Source organism: Heloderma suspectum, chromosome 1 (assembly GCF_057233095.1).
Source record: "Heloderma suspectum isolate Gila_16-S chromosome 1, 16-S_ref, whole genome shotgun sequence".
Taxonomy (NCBI): Eukaryota; Metazoa; Chordata; class Lepidosauria; order Squamata; family Helodermatidae; genus Heloderma; species Heloderma suspectum.
The window spans coordinates 49,067,173-49,087,106 of NC_139458.1; the positions used below are offsets into that span (position 1 = coordinate 49,067,173).

The window sequence follows — 19,934 nt, forward strand, 5'->3', positions numbered from 1 at the left end:
TCCACAAGGCCTTAATCACGAGGACAGCTTCTTTTTTTGGCCTTTTGGCTGTTTCCAGCGTTCCTCTTCCTCTTTTTTACCACACCCTTTTGTTCCAGGAACATGGAGGAGAACTGCTGCGTGCGCCGCCTCTACATTGACTTTCGACAAGACCTAGGCTGGAAATGGGTCCACGAGCCCAAGGGGTACTTTGCCAACCTTTGCTCTGGACCATGCCCATATCTCCGCAGTGCAGACACAACTCACAGCACGGTACAGCAATCTTTTCATATTAGAAAGGGCAGGGAGCCTAGAATTCTGGAAATTTGGCTTTTCTCGCCCTTCGCACCAGCCAGAGGCTGGTGCTGGTTCACTGAGGCTGCAATGCTGTATCCCGTTTCCTAAGCATAAGCCTCATTGAATTCAGTGGGGCCTCCTTTATGTGTAGGATTGTACTGTCAGTTTCTAGTTGCTAACAAAAATATTTTTGTATTGCCTGTTATTTATTTTATTGTTGTCTATTCAATCATTGTACATTTCGACTATGGCATCCTGCTCCAACCTGGTGCCCACCAGATGTTTTGGACTTCATGAGCCCCAACCAGCATGGCCAATGGTCTGGAATGCTGGGAGTTGTAGTCCAAAACTTCTGGAGGACACCAGATTGAGGATGACTGTACTACAGTTATCTCCTGGCTGTGGCTTTTTGTACTTGGGGCTCGTCTCAGCTGTTCAACCAAGCCCGGTTGGCATTGGTATGGCATCATTCCTTGCCATCCCATCCCAGATAGTTCTGTGAGGACTCCATGGCTTTCATTCCAAGTCTAGCCGTTGCTGTCAGAGTTCTTCCATCATGGAGCTAGTAATGCCTTCCTTTCTGGAGCTCTACAATGGGTTTGTACATTTCTGCCTAATGGCCATCCTGGTTGGCTCTAAACAGTTTTGGCATGAAACAGGAGCTCTGTGATTAGAGTTCTGTTGGGGTCCTGTCTCATGCAGGGTCTTTGAACCAATTGCTCTGTCCCTGTTCCAAATTCTTCCTGCCATGTTTAATTGGAAGCAGGCGTGATCAGTTGTAGCTTCATCTTCTGAATAGTCAACCACTAGCCTATACTAACTGTTACATTCTAGAGGAAATTGAGACAAATCCTTCTGCATGTACTGTCTATCTCACGCCATACAGTAGAAAGGAGAAAATCCACAGCAAATTCACCAGTGGTCCCCATACACAGTGAAGGGTTAGCTAGAGAGGATGTTTTTCTTTCATACCTCTTGCTCTTGGCAGCAGTTAGAGAACCCAACAGCTATGCCATTGTGGTTGTTAATGCCTGTCATAAGTGTTTATGTGGCCAAGCACCAGAACAGTTATTAACATTGGAGGTAAATGCTCCACCACACAGGAGAGACTTTCCATGATGGAAGACAACCACATAATACTGGGAGAAAGCATTTACCTAACCACTATAACTGGCATACCACCACTGTTGTTCCACCAGGGTATTATTTACGCTGTAGTTACAATAAATTAACATCTGTGAAAGCAAAGGAACTTACAGTATGCATATTTCACAGCAATGACAGAAAAATACCAGTGTTATTTCTTTTCCATCTCTGCTTGTACATAATGAACCATCTATGCGAGTAGCAAAACAACTCCCTGTGTTGTAGAATGGGGCATAATCCTTTTAAAGGAGAAGCCACAACCCTGGTAGTTTAAGGCACTAAGCTGAAGGTGTGAGTGTAGCAGTCGGAGGTGATCCATACAGGAGGGTCCAGCAGAGATAACTGTGGAGGAAAGTGGTAGAGGGTTTTTCTGGTAGTACAACTGGCAGCACAAATGCCAGCAGAACTAAAAGGCTGGCAACTGTCACAATCTCAGTCAAACCAATAGAAGACTAATGGCTTTAAAACGGGGTTAGACAAATACCTGGAGGAGAAGGCTATCAGTGGTACTAGTCCTGATGGCCATATGCTATATGCAGTATCAGGGGCAGTATATCTATGTACACCAGTTGCTGGGGAACATGGGTGGGAGGGTGCTGTTGTGGTCATGTCCTGCTTGTGGGTTTCCTGTCGGCAGCTGGTTGGCCACTGTGTGAACAGAATGCTGGACTAGATGGACTTTGGTCCGATCCAGCAGGGCTCTTCTTTTGTTCTTAATAGTAGAAAGGCAGGACAGGGCAGGTGGCGCTAATAGTCTCACAGGGAAAAGGCAAGACCCTACTATTAAGACAGGATTTTCTGTGAGTTTCCTCAAGGCAGCAGAACTAGTTTAGACTGTGAGCAGTATGGGGCAGAGATAGATACAACTTTAATGAAAGTGCCATAAGCTGCCCTGAGCCCAGGACAGGACAAGATATAAATATTATTAAAGTAAGATGAAGGTAGGGAAGGATCCATTTTATGAAAAGAGAATGAAGGATCTGGCCGCTCTTCCTTGAGGAAGGAAGTAGAAAACCCTTAACACAGCCTTTCCCAACCTTGCACCCTCCAGCTATTTTGGACTACAGCTCCCAGCATTCCTGATCATTGACCATGCTGGCTGGGGTTGATGGGTGCTGAAGTCCAAAACATAGGGAGGGCATCAGGTTGAGGAAGGCTGCCTTAACAGGTAAGAGCCTAGCAATATGGCAGTGTGTCAGTAGCATGGGCAATATTTCAAAAAGGGAAGAGTCATCAAAACTCTTAGGTAAATCATTGTGGATGAACCACTTGAAAAGATTCCATAACCCTTGTTATTTCAAGCCTTAAAGGCAAGATTTCTGAAGTGATAGGTAAAACAGAAAAGGTGGGGATTAGATTCCATTCATGGAAGATGTTCCTTTGTTGTCAGCATAAAAAAGACTTCTCTAGCCAGATATAGATAATAAATACAAATATCATGAGGAGAATGGTTGATGGCTTATTCTACTCTTTCAATAAGGCCAACTCCCCAATATAGGAAAGCCTTTTTAGAGAGATGAAAGCAGATTATTTCCACCCTACCCCCCATAAATCACCAGCACCCTCTTCCATGAAATGCAGCAGTCTCTGGGGAGAAACATAGCTCTAACGTTAGATGGCGTTGCCTAGAGTGGTTCAGAACCAGCACTGAGGCGGGGGCGGAAGAATCCCACAGAGGCCCCCAGGGCTGTCCTCTGGCATTCTCTCTCTCTCTCTCTCTTTCTCCCTTGTAATAATATGAGCGATGGAGCAGGGAGAGACCTCACTGGAGTTGCAGAGGATTCAAACAGTTGGGAGGAGAATGTAGATATTTGAGAGGGACTGGATGAAATCCAGCATGATCTGGAGATGCTGGCCAAAGCAAGTTGATTTTTTTCAGCTGTTTTTCTTGAAACGCAAACAGGGCCATAGGATGGTCACGCCCAGGGTTGTTGTTTTTTAAAGAGCAGAATATACAAGAGAACTGCTTATGCCAGTGCAGAGTTGAGGCTTGGATGCCACACTAATGTTTGCTCTTTTAGGCTGCTCAGCTGCTCCAAATTAATAACCACATTGTTAATAAGCTATTAAATAGTATATTTAATAGCTTATTAACAATGTTAGAGGTTAACAGAGGTTAACAATTAACAGTGTTAGAGGTGGGGGTGGATGTTGTAAGTTGCACAGTTTTGGATCACATACAGAAGCCTATTTTCTGCCTAATGGCCATCCTGGTTGGCCCTAAACAGGTTCCTCACGTATTTCTTGGTTGCTTTCCCAGGTTCTTGGCCTATACAATACGCTGAATCCTGAAGCATCTGCGTCCCCCTGCTGTGTGCCCCAGGATCTAGAGCCTCTCACCATCCTGTACTATGTTGGAAGGACCCCCAAAGTGGAGCAGCTCTCCAATATGGTGGTGAAATCCTGCAAATGCAGCTGAAAGGGACACCCACACCACCCACACTGAAACTGCAGTGATCCACATTCTGCTCCCAGAGCCCCAAACCAAGCAACTTGGAGGAGGGCACTGTGATCTGGCCTTCTCATATTGCAATCCAGGACAAATTACCCACTTCAAAGACCTTTAAAAAAAAAACCCTGATTCAACACCACTCTGCCTTCCTGGCTCTGTCACCTTTTCTCTGGGAGTTACTTTTGCAACATGGAGTCTTGAGGAAACAGACACACATACTGGCTAGACACTTAATACAACCAAACGAAGAGAATTTCACTCAAAGAAGCAAGCGTTAGCAGAGCTGTGTACAGATGGATCTTCTTGTCCCACCGCTATCTTTTCTAGGAGCCCAACCTTTCCTACAAAAGGATGAAGATTTCCTTATAAAGGAACATTAATATTTTCTTAGAAACCAGACTATAATGGAAATAATTATTCTGCAGACAATGGGTGCAGGAGTCTGTGGTCCAGCTGCTCAGAATGGCCAGTTTAAACAGGACCGATTGACATGATTCCCACAAAGATGAATTCTTCTACAGTTTCTCCCTCCTCTTGGAGTACCTGCTACATGACTTCTGGGTCAGAGGGAGCCACCTTGCTCCTGTGCCCCCCCCCCCCTCCAGCCCAGTCTTAGGCAGTAAATCTTCAAAGGAGATTGTATTTGCTGTGGTGGTTGTGGAATTATAAGGAAATCTGCACATCTCTTGCACAAGGACCTGGACCAGGCCAGACCTGCAAAGGTTTTATTAAAAAGTATTAATCTCAAATATTGTTAAAAATAAATATTTTTTGGAAATTGGAATTTTCTATTCAAATATATTGTTTGGCCAGGGAAATGGAGGGGTAGATGTAGCAGCTGTGGAAGAACTTAAAGGGGGTGGGGGGAAGTCTATCAAAATTGGGTCCCTTGTGAAAGCCTGTCAAGTTGGGACAATTCAGATGATTTTGACAGATGCACATCAAGATGAAGGGTGGTCTAAGACAGGCTTCCCTAACCTGGTGCCCTCCAGGTGTTTTGGATTTCAACTGCCATTGGATCCAGCTAGCATGGCCAATGACCAGGAATGAAACATAGAATAGTAAGGTTGGAAGGGGCCTACAAGACCATCAATTCCAAACCCCTGCTCAATGCAGGAATCCAAGTCAAAGCATCCCTGACAGATGGCTGTCCAGGCTGGTCTTGAATGCCTCCAGTGTAGGACAGCCCACTACCTCCGTAGGTAACTGGTCCCATTGTCGTAGTGCTGTAACAGTCAGGAGGTTTTTCCTGATGTTCAGCCGGAATCTGGCTTCCTGTAACTTGAGCCCATTATTCCATGTCCTGCATTCTGGGATGATCAAGAATTGATGCTGGCCTTCCTCTCTGTGACAACCTTTCAAGTACTTGAACAGCGCTATAATATCTCCCCCTCAGTCTTCTTTTCTCAAGGCTAAACATGCCCAGTTCTTTCAGTCTCTCCTCATAGGGTTTTATTTCCAGTCCCCTGATCATCTTTGTTGCCCTAACCCTCTCCAGTTTTTCAGTACTCAAGATGTGGCCTAAGCAGTGCTAAGTAGACGGGAACTAGTACTTCATGGGATTTAGAAGCTATAGTTCTGTTAATGCAGCCCCAAATAGCATTTTCCTTTTTTGCAGCCACATCACATTGTTTGCTCATATTCAGCTTGTGAGCTACAACAATTCCAGGATCCTTCTCGCTTGTGGTATTGTTGAGCCAAGTATCCCCCATTGTGTAACTGTGCGTTTAGTTTCTTTTTCCTAGGTGCAGAACTTGTTACTTATCCCTTTTAAATTTCATTCTGTTGTTTTCTGCTCAGCTCTCCAGCCTATCCAGATCACTTTGAATTTTGTTTCTGTCTTCCAAAGTATTAGCTATCCCGCCCAATTTTGTGTCATCTGCAAATTTGATCAGCATTACCTGCACGTCTTCATCCAGGTCATTAATAAAAATGTTGAAGATCACTGGGCCCAGGACTGAGCCCTGAGGTACCCTGCTCGTTACTTCTCCCCAGTTTGAGAAGGTCCCATTGATTCTTTGAGTCCAATTCTGTAGCCAACTGTGGATACACCTGATAGTTGTTTCATCTAGCCCACTTTGAGCTAGTTTGCTAACCAGGATATCATGGGGTACTTTGTTGAAAGCTTTGCTGAAGTTGAGGTATATTATGTCCACAGCATTCCCACAGTCCACAAGGGAGGTTACCTGATCAAAAAAATGAGATCAGATTCGTCTGGCAGGATTTGTTCTCGACAAATCCATGTTGGCTTCGAGTCATCACTGCATTGTTTTCAAGGTGCTTACAGATGGATTGCTTTATAATCTGCTCTAGAATTTTCCCAGGGATTGATGCCAGACTGATTGGTCTGTAGTTCCCAGGTTCTTCCTTTTTGCCATTTTTGAAGATAGGGACAATATTAGCCAGTGTGGTGTAGTGGCTAGAGTGTTGGACTGGGAGTCAGGAGATCCAGGTTCTAGTCCCCACTCGGCCATGGAAGCTCACTGGGTGACTTTGGGCCAGTCACAGACTCTCAGCCCAACCCACCACACAGGGTTGTTGTGAGGATAAAATGGAGGAGGAGGATTATGTATGCTGCCTTGGGTTCCTTAAGGAGGAAAAAAGGTGGGATATAAATATAATAAATTAATAAATAAATTAGCCCTCCTCCAGTCATCTGGCACTTTACCCATCCTCCATGATTTCTCAAAGATAATTAGACAGTGATTCTGAGAGTTCTTCTGCCAGTTCCTTTATTACCCTGGGATGTAGTTCATCTGGCCCTGGAGATTTGAACTCATTCAAAGTAATTACGTGTTCCTTGACCATATGCCTGTCGATCTCAAGCTGCAATCCTGCCCCTTTGGCCTGTATTTCACCTTTGCCGGGGGGTCATAGACCCTCTTTCAGGAGAAGACTGAGCCAAAATAGGAATTGAGCACCTCTGCCTTTTCTTTGTCATCTGTTATAATTTTGTCATCTTTAATAGTTGACCCCAATTCTTTCCTTTGTCTTTTACTATGTACATATCTGAAGAAAGCCTTCTTGCAGCTTTTAGCATCTCTCGTTAACCTCAGCTCGTTCTCAGCTTTAGCCTTCCTGATGCCGTCCCTGCAATTCTGTGCTACATGCCTGTACTCTTCTTTGGCCTTCCTTCCACTTCCTATATGTGTCCTTTTTTGTTTTCAGGTCTTCTCTAAGCTTTTTCTGAAGCCACATTGGCTTCTTCTGTTGTCTTCCACATTTTTTTCTTGTTGGAATTGTTTGTAATTGTGCCTTGAGAATTTCCTTTTTTAAAAACTCTCACCCATCTTGGACTCCTTTTCTCCTTAGAGTCGCTTGCCATGGGTCCTTACTTATCATTGTTCTGAGTTTATTAAAATTGGCTTTCCTAAAATCCAAGGTACACGTTTGGCTACACTCGGCTTTTGCTTCCTTTAGAACCAAGAACTCAAGTATAACATGGTCACTTTCCCCCAGAGTTCCTGTAACTGCTACTTTATCCACTAAGTCATCTCTGTTGGTTAGAATCAAGTCAAGGATAGCCGATCCTCTAGTTCCTTCCTCCATCAACAACACAAGTCAGGAATTTCCTGGAGGGGCCATGTGTTGCAGAATTTGTCTCCAAAAAAGATCAGGGAAATTGAAGTCCCCCATTACTACTACATCATGCTCCCTTGAAACATTGGCAATTTGCTTTTCAAAGGTTTCATCCTCGTCTTCTCCTTGATTGGGTGGCTGGTAGTAGACTCTGACCACCAGGTTCCTTTTATTCTTTGCTCCATTTATTTTAACCCAGATGCTCGTGATCGGGCTAAGAAGCTCATCCTCCTGTATTGCTGGGAGTTGTAGTCCAAAAACATCTGGAGGGCACCAGGTAGGGGAAGGCTGGCCTGAGAGATTAATTCTGGACAGGTGAAACGTGGGTCTGTGTTTTGTTGAGCATAAAGGCACTTTGCTCTCTAGGAATGTTTCGGTGATTTGCACTCATAGTGAACCAGTCAGCAATTCCATTTATTTCAATCAGACTTTGATACGTCAGAATGGTGGTTCTTAATCTCACATGAAAATGCTTAATACCAAAGCTGCTGTTCATTGGCCCCATCTAGTTCAGTCTGTCTACTCTTAACTGCTAGGAGCTCTCAAAAGTTTATGGCAAGAGTCTTTTAACTGGAAATTCACTCTGAGACCTATTTCATGTGCTCTGTCACTGACTGCTAAAGAGCAGGCCCACTAAAAAAAACAAGGTGCCAGCATTACTGAAGTCACACTGCCTATTGGCACTGCCCTCCTATTTATATTTCAGTGATATGTTTCAGTGTGGGGCTGTAACTGGAATGATTTGGTTTTACCTTCCCTGCCAGCATCAGCTCCTGGCCAACTAGGCTTTTTAGATCTAGAAGAAGAGATGATTTCAGAAGGCAACAGGGTTAATAGAAAACTTTGCTAGGTGTGTTTCCCAGTAGGGGAATGGTAGGAAAAACCCACATCTAGTGAAATGTCAATGCAGCTCTTACAAGATACAAAGACTTGGTCTGGTAAAGAAGTATCCCTCAGCAAACTGACCTACAGAACTTGCTTGCTTGTTCTCCTTTTCTGCCATCCCCTCATCCTTGTGCAAGGGTGGGCTGTAGCCCCACTTGCTTCTCGGCCACCCTATTACCATACCTCTACCATGTTTACTCAGGTCTCAGCTTCTCACAGTGCATGTTGTCTCCATCTGCGTCAGCTTACCACCAAGGTTCTCAGCCTGTCTTCATCTGCTCTTTCCTGTCTTTTTCCTTACATGCACTTGCTTGTCTTCGAGCCCTGGGAGGTTTCCCCCTGCACAGCCCCTTTTATTAGCCTATGGTCCATGGGGCCATGAAGAGTCGGACACGACTGAACAACTGAACAACAACAGATATCAACTGATTTGGTTCCCCTGCTCTCCTTTTCCTTTAGACCCTTCATCATACATCTACCCTTCCTACTGGTTCCTGTTTCTTAAAACACTGCCTGTTGTGACCCCTTCCATCAGCCACTTTGGATGTGGCCTGGCTGTCTCACAGAGCCCAACTAGCAAATATGTGAATGGCTTTTTAAAAGTTAAGTTGTTAAAAGTTAACTTGTTTGTGCGTGTTTGATCAGGAGCCAGGCGTGAGGGTGGATTTATCCTGCTGCTCCCCTCACCCCTTTTGGTCCCAGTCCAGATCTCCCCTTGCATTTTCTCCTTCTATTGGGAAAGATCCCATTCGCTCCAATGGGAGTCCCCCCTCCCCACTCCAAATAGCAGGTGCAGGGGCCCTGATCTAGTTCAGGACAGCGGGGGGGGGGGGGGGCTTTAGCCCAAGACCTGATCCGTAATAAAATAATTGCCACTTGTGTGAATGATGGCATGTCTACTTTGGCTCTTAGCCAGGATAAATCCTGATGTAATGTCTTTCTTCCACAGACTACCACCCATGAAATTATATAAATGAGGAATGTTTGATCAGAATGCAAACATTCATGCAATTGTGAAGGAGAAAGGAAGAAGATATGCCTGCCAGTTCCTGTTTATGAATATTTCTTGCAAAAATCTCGGTGGCTCCATCCCCACACCCTGCCAGTCCTCACATTTGTCATGGTTATTCCTCCAGGACAGGGAGAATGCACTTGCCCCTTACCTTAACACTACATTGAAGTCCTAACACAGAGAATCAGAGTACTGTTTCAACACTTTGGTGCAGCCCACTCATGTGGACTGGTTGAGCTGTGCTTGTTCCAGAAGTTGACAGTGAGCTGTGCTGTAGTCTCTGCTGTCCCTTCAGTTAACCCCCAGCCAAGCCCTTCTCCAGCACAAACCTGTTGCTGTTCATTTTCTATCATGCTGCTCTAATTAATAATTTCAAGCGTTTTTATGAGACATGAAAAACTCCAGATACAGCAGCTGGACTGGTGTCAATCCATCATTCAGGCTCTTTTGGCCAGGAGCCTGTGACAGGGAAACTCATACTCTGATAAGAAGGTACTTCCCACTCATTGCTTAACTTTTAGCCTTTTAATTTTCCTTTAGGTCTCCTTGACCTGTAATCATGCACACATGAAGCAAGTAACCACCAACTTGAAACTGGTATATTTTAACCCTTGTGGGAAAGTGGGTTTTCTTAATCCCTCCAAAAATAGATCTTTTTCCAAGGAGAGAACTAGCATTGCTGCAATGTATGAAGACAAGTCAGTGTTTTATATGCCAGCACTTCAATCTTTAAAACATTTTCTACCCCACTCTTGATTCTGGTCCTTCTTTTAAAAAATGCAATTAGGGAGGGGCTGTAGTTCAGTGGCAGAGTAAATGCTTTGCAAGCAGAAGATCTCAGGTTCAACCCCTGGCATCTCAAGGTAGGTGTAGGAAGGAATCCTGTGTGAAGATTCTCAAGGAGGAATCAATCAACAAGTTGGCCTTGCCTCCTAGCTAGTGGGAGGGGATATATTCAGAGGATGACAGCCCTTCCTCAAAGAATTTAAAACCTTGACATCTTCATTCATTATCTATATAATTCTTAGGTCAAAGCTTCAGGAACACAACTGACTGCAGTACAAGTGCTTGGCAAATCAAATACCCAGAGCAATTTGCTTCTGATCTCCACAGGATTAATTTCTGTGAGTGTTTTTATTCAGTCTCTTCCCTAAAAGCCCATTTGCCCTTTCTACCAAAAGGCTCTCAAACCATTCCAACCTATTAGGAACTGGTAAGATGTCACTGAAAGGCCCATGTGGTGTTTAACTTCATAAAGATACTCAGAGACCTTGAAATTCAGATTCTAAGATTTTAAAAGCTCCCAAATCAGGAGCCTGGATTAACACAGGTCACCCCTTCTTTGATAACAGACCAGCTAAGCCAAAAGGGCTATGACCAGCCTGTCAACCGTGACTCACTGTGAGATCAGAGCATATAAGCCAATGGTACTAAAAAGGCAGGGAGAAGAGAGAGGCAAAACAGGAAGCACAATGAGGAGGGAAGTGCAAGACAGGGAGGATGTTTCAAGGCACTCACGGTCCATTGTCCTAACAGGCTCTTTGCTACTCAACCAGCCTTTTGGTTGAATCACCAGTCTTTCCACTTCAGTCTCTCACACGGCACATCCATGAGCATACTGAAACAGTTATTGAGAATCAGACCTAGTACATGTGTTCCTACTATCAGCTCCTGGGATGCTGGGATATAGTCCACTGGAATATTAAGATTCGCACCTCTGGGTGTGCACTGTTATACTGTGTCTGGATCAAAAGGTGTGCCTCTATCAACTTCAAGACAAAAAGGGCAATGTCTTGACTAGTAAGGTGAAACCACTACAGTACTTAGTGGGCTATAACTAGGCACTAGACATTTAACCTGCCATCCTATAAACACCTGAGAGTAAGCCCCATTGAACTCAGTGAAGCTTACTTCTGAGGAGAGATGTACAGGATTGTGCTGTTAAGCTTGCAAGTAGTAAGTATAGTGTAATGAACAGAGCACGGGGTTTGGATAGAGACGAACAGGGACGAATTCCTGTTCAGTGAGTAAAGTAGGATTTTTGTTTGTTTTGCAAGTCACTCTCCCCAAGTCTAACTTACCTCACAGGACAAATAAGCGTGAAGCATTTAGAATGCTAAATGGTGCTACAGAAACGATAAATAATGAAGTGAACTGTATCCATCACACTGCTAATCTGAAGTGACAGAACCCAATTGCTGGGTCTTGGCAGCTCAACTCCTTTAGAACAGCAACTTATGAAATGTAAATAAATGTAGGGGAAAACCAACGTAACGCATGAAAAATAAAAAAGTCCCCCACTGGAATAAAATTAAATGTTAACTAATTGGAAGAATGTTACTCAGTAGAAAAAATGTAAATAAGCCAAAGAAACAAAATGAATGACTTTATTCAGACTGAGCCATTCTATGGCTTTCTGCCAAAATCCAAGATGGCAGCCAGCACAAGTGTCTATAGTCAGTCAGCATTTTAACCTCTCATGTCAACTGTGGTCATATGGTACGAACTTTGCCTGGTGGAGAACTTTGTTCTCAGGGTGAACTGAAATGACTGTGTAGATGAAGAAACTTGGGCCTTGAAATACATAATGTGGACACAATTGAGAATGCCTGTCTTACACAAGTCATAACAGCAATCTGAGGGATATCTGGTGGAAGGAGATACAGAATGCAAAGGAAGTCCTGAGGCTTAAGCAGCAAAAGCTCAGAGGGAGTAGAAAGCCTCACGTCCAGGCTCCAACACCACTTCCACAAACATGCGGCTGTTTTCCTGTCCTTGGAGAAAATTCTGGAGTGTGCAACAGGTCATGCTGTCAATCTGGGTGTTGCCAAGAGCGTGGAATGATGAACAGACATTCCTGCTTCATCTCCTTGCATGCTGAAGCACTGAACTGGTTGTTCACCCATTATTTAGGAAGAGTCCTTCACTTCAAAAAGTAAGTGCAAGCAGGAGCTGAAAGAGACAAAGAAAATCTGATGAATGGTTTCAGAGAATGGACACTGACCTACAGGATGCAAGCATTTCCCTTGATACAAATTGCAAAACTAGAAGGAATGATCCCTGACAGCTTTAACTTCAGGAATAGGAAATGATGTTGTGGTGGTTCTGATCCCTGCTGTCCGGACTGGAAGACATACCCTGCTAATCTATATGACTGACAGGGACCAGAATCGGCTTTGCAATCACATGGCTGCCTTCTCACAATGAGTGCAGACATGATTTAGGGAAAGAAGCACTGGCTGTTCCCTGGGATGTTTATTGTGCTCCAAGGTGGACACCACGGTGCCCAACAGGGAGTGTGAAAAGCTGATGTTTGGACATGTCCTAGATGTGGAGCAACACACAAAAACTAGATGTTCAGTACTGTATGTGACTGGGGCTATAATTCCACTTCTCAGTCTAACCTCCATCATGATATCCAACAGTTACATAGGTATGAACAACCAATTCACTCTTTTTTGCCAGACATACGGTCTTCCTTGCACTCATATGTGCAGGTTAAGACTCCTATGCCCCACCCCACTTCTTCAAAAAGGAGAGGTTGGAAGACAGTGAGAACAGATCTGAATGCCACTTTTTTCCCCACCATAATATAAAATTATTTCTTTGGAAATTCCTTTCCGTCATACATTCCTCATTCCTAGCAACATCTCAAGTTTGAGTTGGCTGAAACAAACTCTATGAATAACTGCTGAGACAAAACTTGCCCTATATATTCAGCAAATTCGTTTTGCTAAAATCAGTTGATTTTTTGTTTTGCATAACATTTTCTGAGAGTAGTGGTAACAATATTAGCAGCAATTTACAAAGAACTTATCTATTTTCCTTATGTGCCAAGCATCACAAAAGCACATGGAATTTGGAATTATGTCTAGGCTGCGACTGTAGAAGCATTTATTTGTGAGCAAGACCCCTGGAATTCAACAGAACAAACTTCTAAGTGATTAAAAAAGAGCTGGGCCATTGAACAGAAGACTTGGGGAAAGCACCTAATGCCAAATTCTATGCTTATGAGTGAATTTTCAAGTTATTCATGTTTTGTATTCAAAAAAGCATCTGTACTGTAACATAAGAGTGGCTGTGTAAATGTACACTTTAGTCCCAACACATGCACTGGTAATCCAGAGTAAGTATTGACTTCCTAACATAAGTATTGGGGTCAATATCTGTATTTGTATTTCAGTCTTACATTGGTGTAAGATTAGTATATAAAGTGTGTATACTTTATGCTAAAGACTACTATTGTTGTTGTTCAGTTGTTAAGTCGTGTCCGACTCTTCGTGACCCCATGGACCATAGCACGCCAGGACTTCCTGTCCTGCGCTCTCTCCCGGAGTGTGCTCAAGTTCATATTCATTGCATTGGTGATGCTATCTAGCCATCTCATCCTCTGCCGTCCCCTTCTCCTTTTGCCTTCAGTCTTTCCCAGCATCAGGGTCTTTCCCAGGGAGTTTTCTCTTTGCATTAGGTGGCCAAAATATTGGAGCTTCAGCTTCAGTATCTGTCCTTCCAATGAGCAGTCAGGATTGATTTCCTTTAGGATTGACTGATTTGACCTCCTTGCAGTCCAGGGGACTCGTAAGAGTCTTCTCCAGCACCACAGTTCGAAGGCATAAATTCTTCGGCACTCAGCCTTCCTTATAGTCCAGCTCTCACAGCCATACATTACTACTGGAAAAACCATAGCTTTGATTAGACAGACCTTTGTCGGCAAGGTGATGTCTCTGCTTCTTACTAAGCTGTCTAGGTGTGCCATAGCTTTCCTCCCAAGGAGCAAGCGTCTTTTAATTTCATGGCTACAGTCACCGTCTGTGGTGATCTTGGAGCCCAAGAAAATAAAATCTGTCACTGCTTCCATTTCTTCCCCTTCTATATGCCAGGAAGTGATGGGGCCAGATGCCATGATCTTCGTTTTTTTAATGTTGAGTTTCAGACCAGCTTTTGCACTCTCCACTTTCACCCTCAACAAGAGGCTCTTTAGATCCTCTTCGCTTTCTGCCATTAGGGTGGTATCGTCTGCGTATCTGAGGTTGTTGATAATTCTCCCGGCAATCTTAATTCCAACCTGTGATTCATCCAACCCGGCGTTTCTCATGATGTACTCTGCATATAAGTTAAATAAGCAGGGTGACAATATGCAGCCTGGTCGTACTCCTTTCCCAATTTGGAACCAATCGGTTGTTCCATGTCTGGTTCTTACTGTTGCTTCTTGACCCTCGTACAGGTTTGTCAGGAGACAGGTAAGGTGGTCTGGTACTCCCATCTCTTTCAGAATTTGCCACAGTTTGTTGTGATCCACACAATCAAAGGCTTTAGCATAGTCAATGAAGCAGAAATAGACGTTTTTCTGGAATTCTCTTTCTTTCTCCATGATCCAGTGAATGTTGGCGATTTGATCTCTAGTCCCTCTGCCTCTTCGAAACCCAGCTTGTACTTCCGGTAGTTCTAGGTTCACATACTGCTGAAGCCTAGCTTGTAGGATTTTGAGCATCACCTTGCTGGCATGTGAAATGAGCGCAATTGTACAGTAGTTTGAATGCTCTTTGGCATTGCTCCTCTTTGGAATTGGGATGTAAACTGACCTTTTCCAGTCTTGTGGCCACTGCTGAGTGTTCCAAATTTGTTGGCATATTGAGTGCAACACTTTAACAGCATAATCTTTTAGGATTTTAAATAGCTCAGCTGGAAGACTGTCATCTCCGCTAGCTTTGTTGTTAGTAATGCTTCCTAAGGCCCACTTAATTTCACTCTCTAGGATGTCCGGCTCAAGTTCAGTGACCGCACTATCATGGCTATCAGGGACATTCAGATCTTTCCTGTATAGTTCTTCTGTGTATTCTTTCCACCTCTTCTTAATCTCATCTGCTTCTGTTAGGTCCCTGCCTTCTTTGTCCTTTATCATGCCTGTCTTTGCACAAAACGTTCCCTTGAGATCTCTGATTTTCTTGAAAAGATCTCTAGTCTTTCCCATTCTATTGTTTTCCTCGATTTCTTTGCATTGTTCATTTAAGAAGGCCTTCTTGTCTCTCCTTGCTATTCTCTGGAACTCTGCATTCAGTTGGATATATCTTCCCCTTTCTCCCTTGCTTTATATAGAAATACTTAATCTATTGGGACCCTATTTCTTTTTCTCTCTGTCTCCTTTGTTTTGGAGGGGTTCAGTCCTGCTAAATTACAATAACTATTCATTTGAGTTAATGAATGGGACTTTGTCCCTTTCAAAGTCTACTTGGTGTATGGGATTTGAGGATTCCAGTCACCCCACCCCCACAAGACCCAGTGCCACTTCACACATTATAAGTTTTGTTTACATATGTCTAAAAGTCAGTCTCTCTCACACACACAGTTAAAATATATAACATATCTACATACAAGTCAAACACATGTATGCTGAATCATATGGAGATATGATAGCACTCTTCAAATATTTGAAAGGTTGTCACAGAGAAGGCCAGGATCTCTTCTTGATCATCCCAGAGTGCAGGACACAGAATAATGGGCTCAAGTTACAGGAAGCCAGATTCCGGCTGATGAACATCAGGAAAAACGTCCTGACTGTAAGAGCAATACGACAATGGAACCAATTACCTGGGGAGGTGGTGGGCTCTCCCACACTGGAGGCCTTCAAGACGAGGCTGGACAGCCATTTGTCAGGGATGCTCTGACTTGGATTCCTGCATTGAGCAGGGGGTTGGAATCGATGGCCTTGTAGGCCCCTTCCAACCCTACTATTCTAAGATTCTATGATTTCCAGATATTCAGATCTATACACCTGATTCACAGGCAAAGGTATAACTTCTCCCCACCACCACCACCCCAGATTGATGTTTTGATCACAGGAATGAATTTTTAGGAACATTACCATGAATAAAAAATGTCCTGTGGGTGACCAAGTCTCTCAGCTTGATTTCCTCTTCTCCTGTATTATACTGGTTACCAGCCACTTCCCAAGCCCAATTCAAAATGTTGTGTTTAATCTACAGGAGCCCTCTAGAGCCTAGGTCTGATGTATCTAAGTATGGGGTATCTTCACTGCGATCTGTAGTGGGGGGAAGAGGGGTCTCACTAGGAGGAGAGATTGGCAGGAACCAAGAACAAAGCACTAGTGTTTGTGGTTTCAGTAACCCGAAATCCACTGCCTGAAAAGGTCTGCCTCACCTTTTCCCAGCAATGTTTATTTTTTATGTATTTATTTATTTAGTAAATTTCTTAATCACCCATCTGGCCGGTCACCCGGCCACTCCGGGAAATGTACAATAATTGTTGTTTATTCGTTCAGTTGCTTCCGACTCTTCGTGACTTCATGGACCAGCCCACACCAGAGCTTCCTGTCGGCTGTCACCACCCCCAGCTCCCCCAAGGTCGATCCCGTCACCTCCAGAATATCATCCATCCATCTTGCCCTTGGTCGGCCCCTCTTCCTTTGGCCTTCCACTTTCCCTAGCATCAGCATCTTCTACAGGGTATCCTGTCTTCTCATTATGTGGCCAAAGTACTTCAGTTTTGCCTTTAATATCATTCCCTCAAGTGAGCAGTCTGGTTTTATTTCCTGGAGTATGGACTGGTTTGATCTTCTTGCAGTCCAAGGCACTCTCAGAATTTTCCTCCAACACCACAGTTCAAAAGCATCTATCTTCCTTCACTCAGCCTTCCTTATGGTCCAGCTCTCGCAGCATAGGTTACTACGTGGAATACCATTGCTTTAACTCTGTGGACCCTTGTTGTCAGTGTGATGTCTCTGCTCTTAACTATTTTATCAAGATTTGTCACTGCCCTCCTTCCCAAAAGTAAATGTCTTCTGATTTCCTGGCCGCAGTCAATTTTAACTCCAGCCTTGGCTTCATCAAGCCCAGCACGTCGCATGATGTGTTCTGCGTACAGGTTGAATAGGTAGGGTGAGAGTATACAACCCTGCTGTACTCCTTTCCCAATCTTAAACCAGTCCGTTGTTCCGTGGTCTGTTCTTACCGTTGCTACTTGGTCGTTATACAGATTCCTCAGGAGGCAGACAAGATGGCTTGGTATCCCCATACCACCAAGAACTTGCCACAATTTGTTATGATCCACACAGTCAAAGGCTTTAGAATAGTCAATAAAACAGAAATAGATGTTTTTCTGAAAGTCCCTGGCTTTCTCCATTATCCAGCTGATATTGGTAATTTGGTCTCTAGTTCCTCTGCCTTTTCTAAACCCAGCTTGTACATCTGGCAATTCTCGTTCCATGAATTGCTGGAGTCTACCTTGCAAGATCTTGAGCATTCCTTTACTGGCATGTGAAATAAGTGCCACTGTTCGATAGTTTGAACATTCTTTAGTGTTTCCCTTTTTTGGTATGGGGATATAAGTTGATTTTTTCCAATCTGTTGGCTGTTCTTGTGTTTTCCAAATCTGCTGGCAAATGGCATGCATCACCTTGACAGCATCATGCAAGATTTTAAACAGTTCAGCTGGGATACCGTCATCTCCTGCTGCCTTGTTATTAGCAATGCTTCTTAAGGCCCATTCAACCTCAGTCCACATTAAAACATCGTATTTCTAAAAATACCCTAACCCACCCCAAATGCCTGCCTGAACGTTTTTATTGCGTGGCGGAAGCTCATTAAAGAGGGGGCATGGCGGAGTTCCCTAGGGAGGGAGTTACACAGAGAAGGCCCTCTCCCTCGTCCTCACCAGCCTAGCTGTCCTGGCTGATGGGACAGAGGGAAGGCCATCCAAGGCTGATCTTGTTAAGATTAATTGATCTTCAAAATTCTAAACAGTGACAGTCTGACTTACACGTGGCTACTTTTGATGTGATAAGTTTGTGTTCCCAAGTTCCAAGTACTGATCCACATGTTACATGAAAAGAGATAGTGGCATTTTAGACCATACCAATTCAGTTTGGAGGGTCTTTGAATACTCCCCCATTTAAAGGATCCCTGCATACAGTAAACTGTTTGAACTGGGCAACAGAATGTTACCATGACAAGACTGATGGAGCAAATGTGCTAGTTGATTACATGCAGGGAGGTTTGTTTGTTTTTTAAATGGAGAAGCATTAAAACCCAAAAGCCTCTTCTGCAGTGTGAAATAGTACAGTCCAGAATTCTACTACCTCAATCTGCTCTCAACTCAGGGCACAAGACAAATTGCTTGGCAGGCTTCGACTCTCCTCATTGTAGCATGCAACCAGCAGATAACAGGAAACATCTTCTTCCGCTCATAAAACAAAGAGGTTGACCCAAAGTGCTAGGGGCAGGCCATTCTCATAGGCTGAGGATTAAGAATCTATCTGCTCCTCATTTGAAATAAGCATCACCTCTCAGATTTAGTGAAGAGGTGGCTGTACAGTCTGACATTATGCAGCCGATGTCCTCTAAGAAGGACTTTGGAGCAATGCTGCTTTCAGAAAACTGCTTTGAACTCTGCTGGGATTGTATCAACTTCCACTGAACATTTGATAATTGGATTAACAGTTGCATTTACAAAGGACTGTTGGTTTTAGAACAGTACAGACTATAATAAGTCTGCTTACTGGGGAAATCTAAGGGTGGAACTGCATGTTCTTTTTTCAGGTATTTTCTCTCTCTGTTTTTTGCATAATGCAACTGCTGAGGCTGAAATGTGAAGTGGAAGGCTGGCATAGGGCAGAGGAACTTTTTAACCTGTCTCCCTCCTGCCATTCCCTCCACTGAAAATTACTATCCCCAAGCTGTTTTTACCCTCACTGGGGAATAAATCTGGGTGTTCTAAAATGTGTTAAGAGACAGTATTGCAGCCCAACCCCCCCGAGACAACAATGTGTCTGCAGTGGTTATTCTGCACTGGGTAGATTTTTATGAGATTTTAGTATCAATAATAGCTTGCGTAGCCTATACTCAATACATGTCCTCTCCTGGTTTTCATCCAAAGTTATCTCCCCCAACCCTCTGCCGCAAATTAATACCTGAAAACTAATACTAGTCTAAGCAAACTGATTTTATCTTGGCCAATGAACTGCTCCCCATCCATCACCTTTATTCGTACTTAGTTACTCAACTGCTATTTTGGAACCTCAGAAAGACATCTTTTCTATTTTAAAAATGCTAGCAAAGCTAATAGTGTTCAACAGTAGTACAGACCTGGCCCTGTTTGGCTACATTTGTTTTTCATAGAACTTGCCCCAAACGTCCAAGTAGAGGCCAGTAATCATGAGAAGCTATATAGGCACTGCAAGATGATGATGTGTCAAGATCACAAGCTATGCTGGATGCTCAAGGATCAAAATATAAATGCAGTGGGAGGCTTGCTAGGCCTCCTCCTCCTGTGGAGTCCGCCAAGGCCCCCCTCCTCAGGATCGGGGAGGGGCAAGGGCACGGCACCTGACTCCCAATGGAGAAGCTTGCTCATTTATTTATTTATTTATTTAATTTATTAATCGCCCATCTGGCTGGTCACCCAGCCACTCTGGGCGATGTACAACATACCATAAAACAATAAAATTCTACAATAAAAACATTTTCTAAAATACCCTAACCCACCCCAAATGCCTGCCTGAACAGCCACGTTTTTAATGCACGACGGAAGCTCATTAAAGAGGGGGCATGACGGAGTTCCCTAGGGAGG

General features: G+C 43.8%; 2 protein-coding genes across 10 annotated transcripts in view; one reads left to right on the forward strand and one right to left on the reverse strand.

The window, feature by feature from the left end:
• Window positions 1-4,656, forward strand: part of TGFB3 (transforming growth factor beta 3) — a 40,711-nt gene extending 36,055 nt beyond the window's left edge. Inside the window, exons 6-7 of the mRNA XM_084841901.1 lie at window positions 99-252; window positions 3,683-4,656. Of these exons, the coding sequence (XP_084698027.1) occupies window positions 99-252; window positions 3,683-3,841 (313 nt within the window). The 3' untranslated portion in view covers window positions 3,842-4,656. The remainder of the gene's footprint in view (window positions 1-98; window positions 253-3,682) is intronic.
• Window positions 4,657-9,862: 5,206 nt separating this feature from the next.
• TTLL5 (tubulin tyrosine ligase like 5) overlaps window positions 9,863-19,934 on the reverse strand; it is a 165,335-nt gene continuing 155,263 nt past the window's right edge. For 4 of the 9 annotated variants that reach the window (XM_084841945.1, XM_084841932.1, XM_084841923.1 and 1 more), the window contains one exon: window positions 11,708-12,302. In XM_084841945.1, coding sequence (XP_084698071.1) covers window positions 12,274-12,302 — 29 coding nt within the window. In that variant the 3' untranslated portion in view covers window positions 11,708-12,273. Of the gene's footprint in view, window positions 12,303-19,934 lie in introns of all 9 variants that reach the window. The other 5 variants (XM_084841917.1, XM_084841908.1, XM_084841938.1 and 2 more) reach the window with 3 other exon arrangements.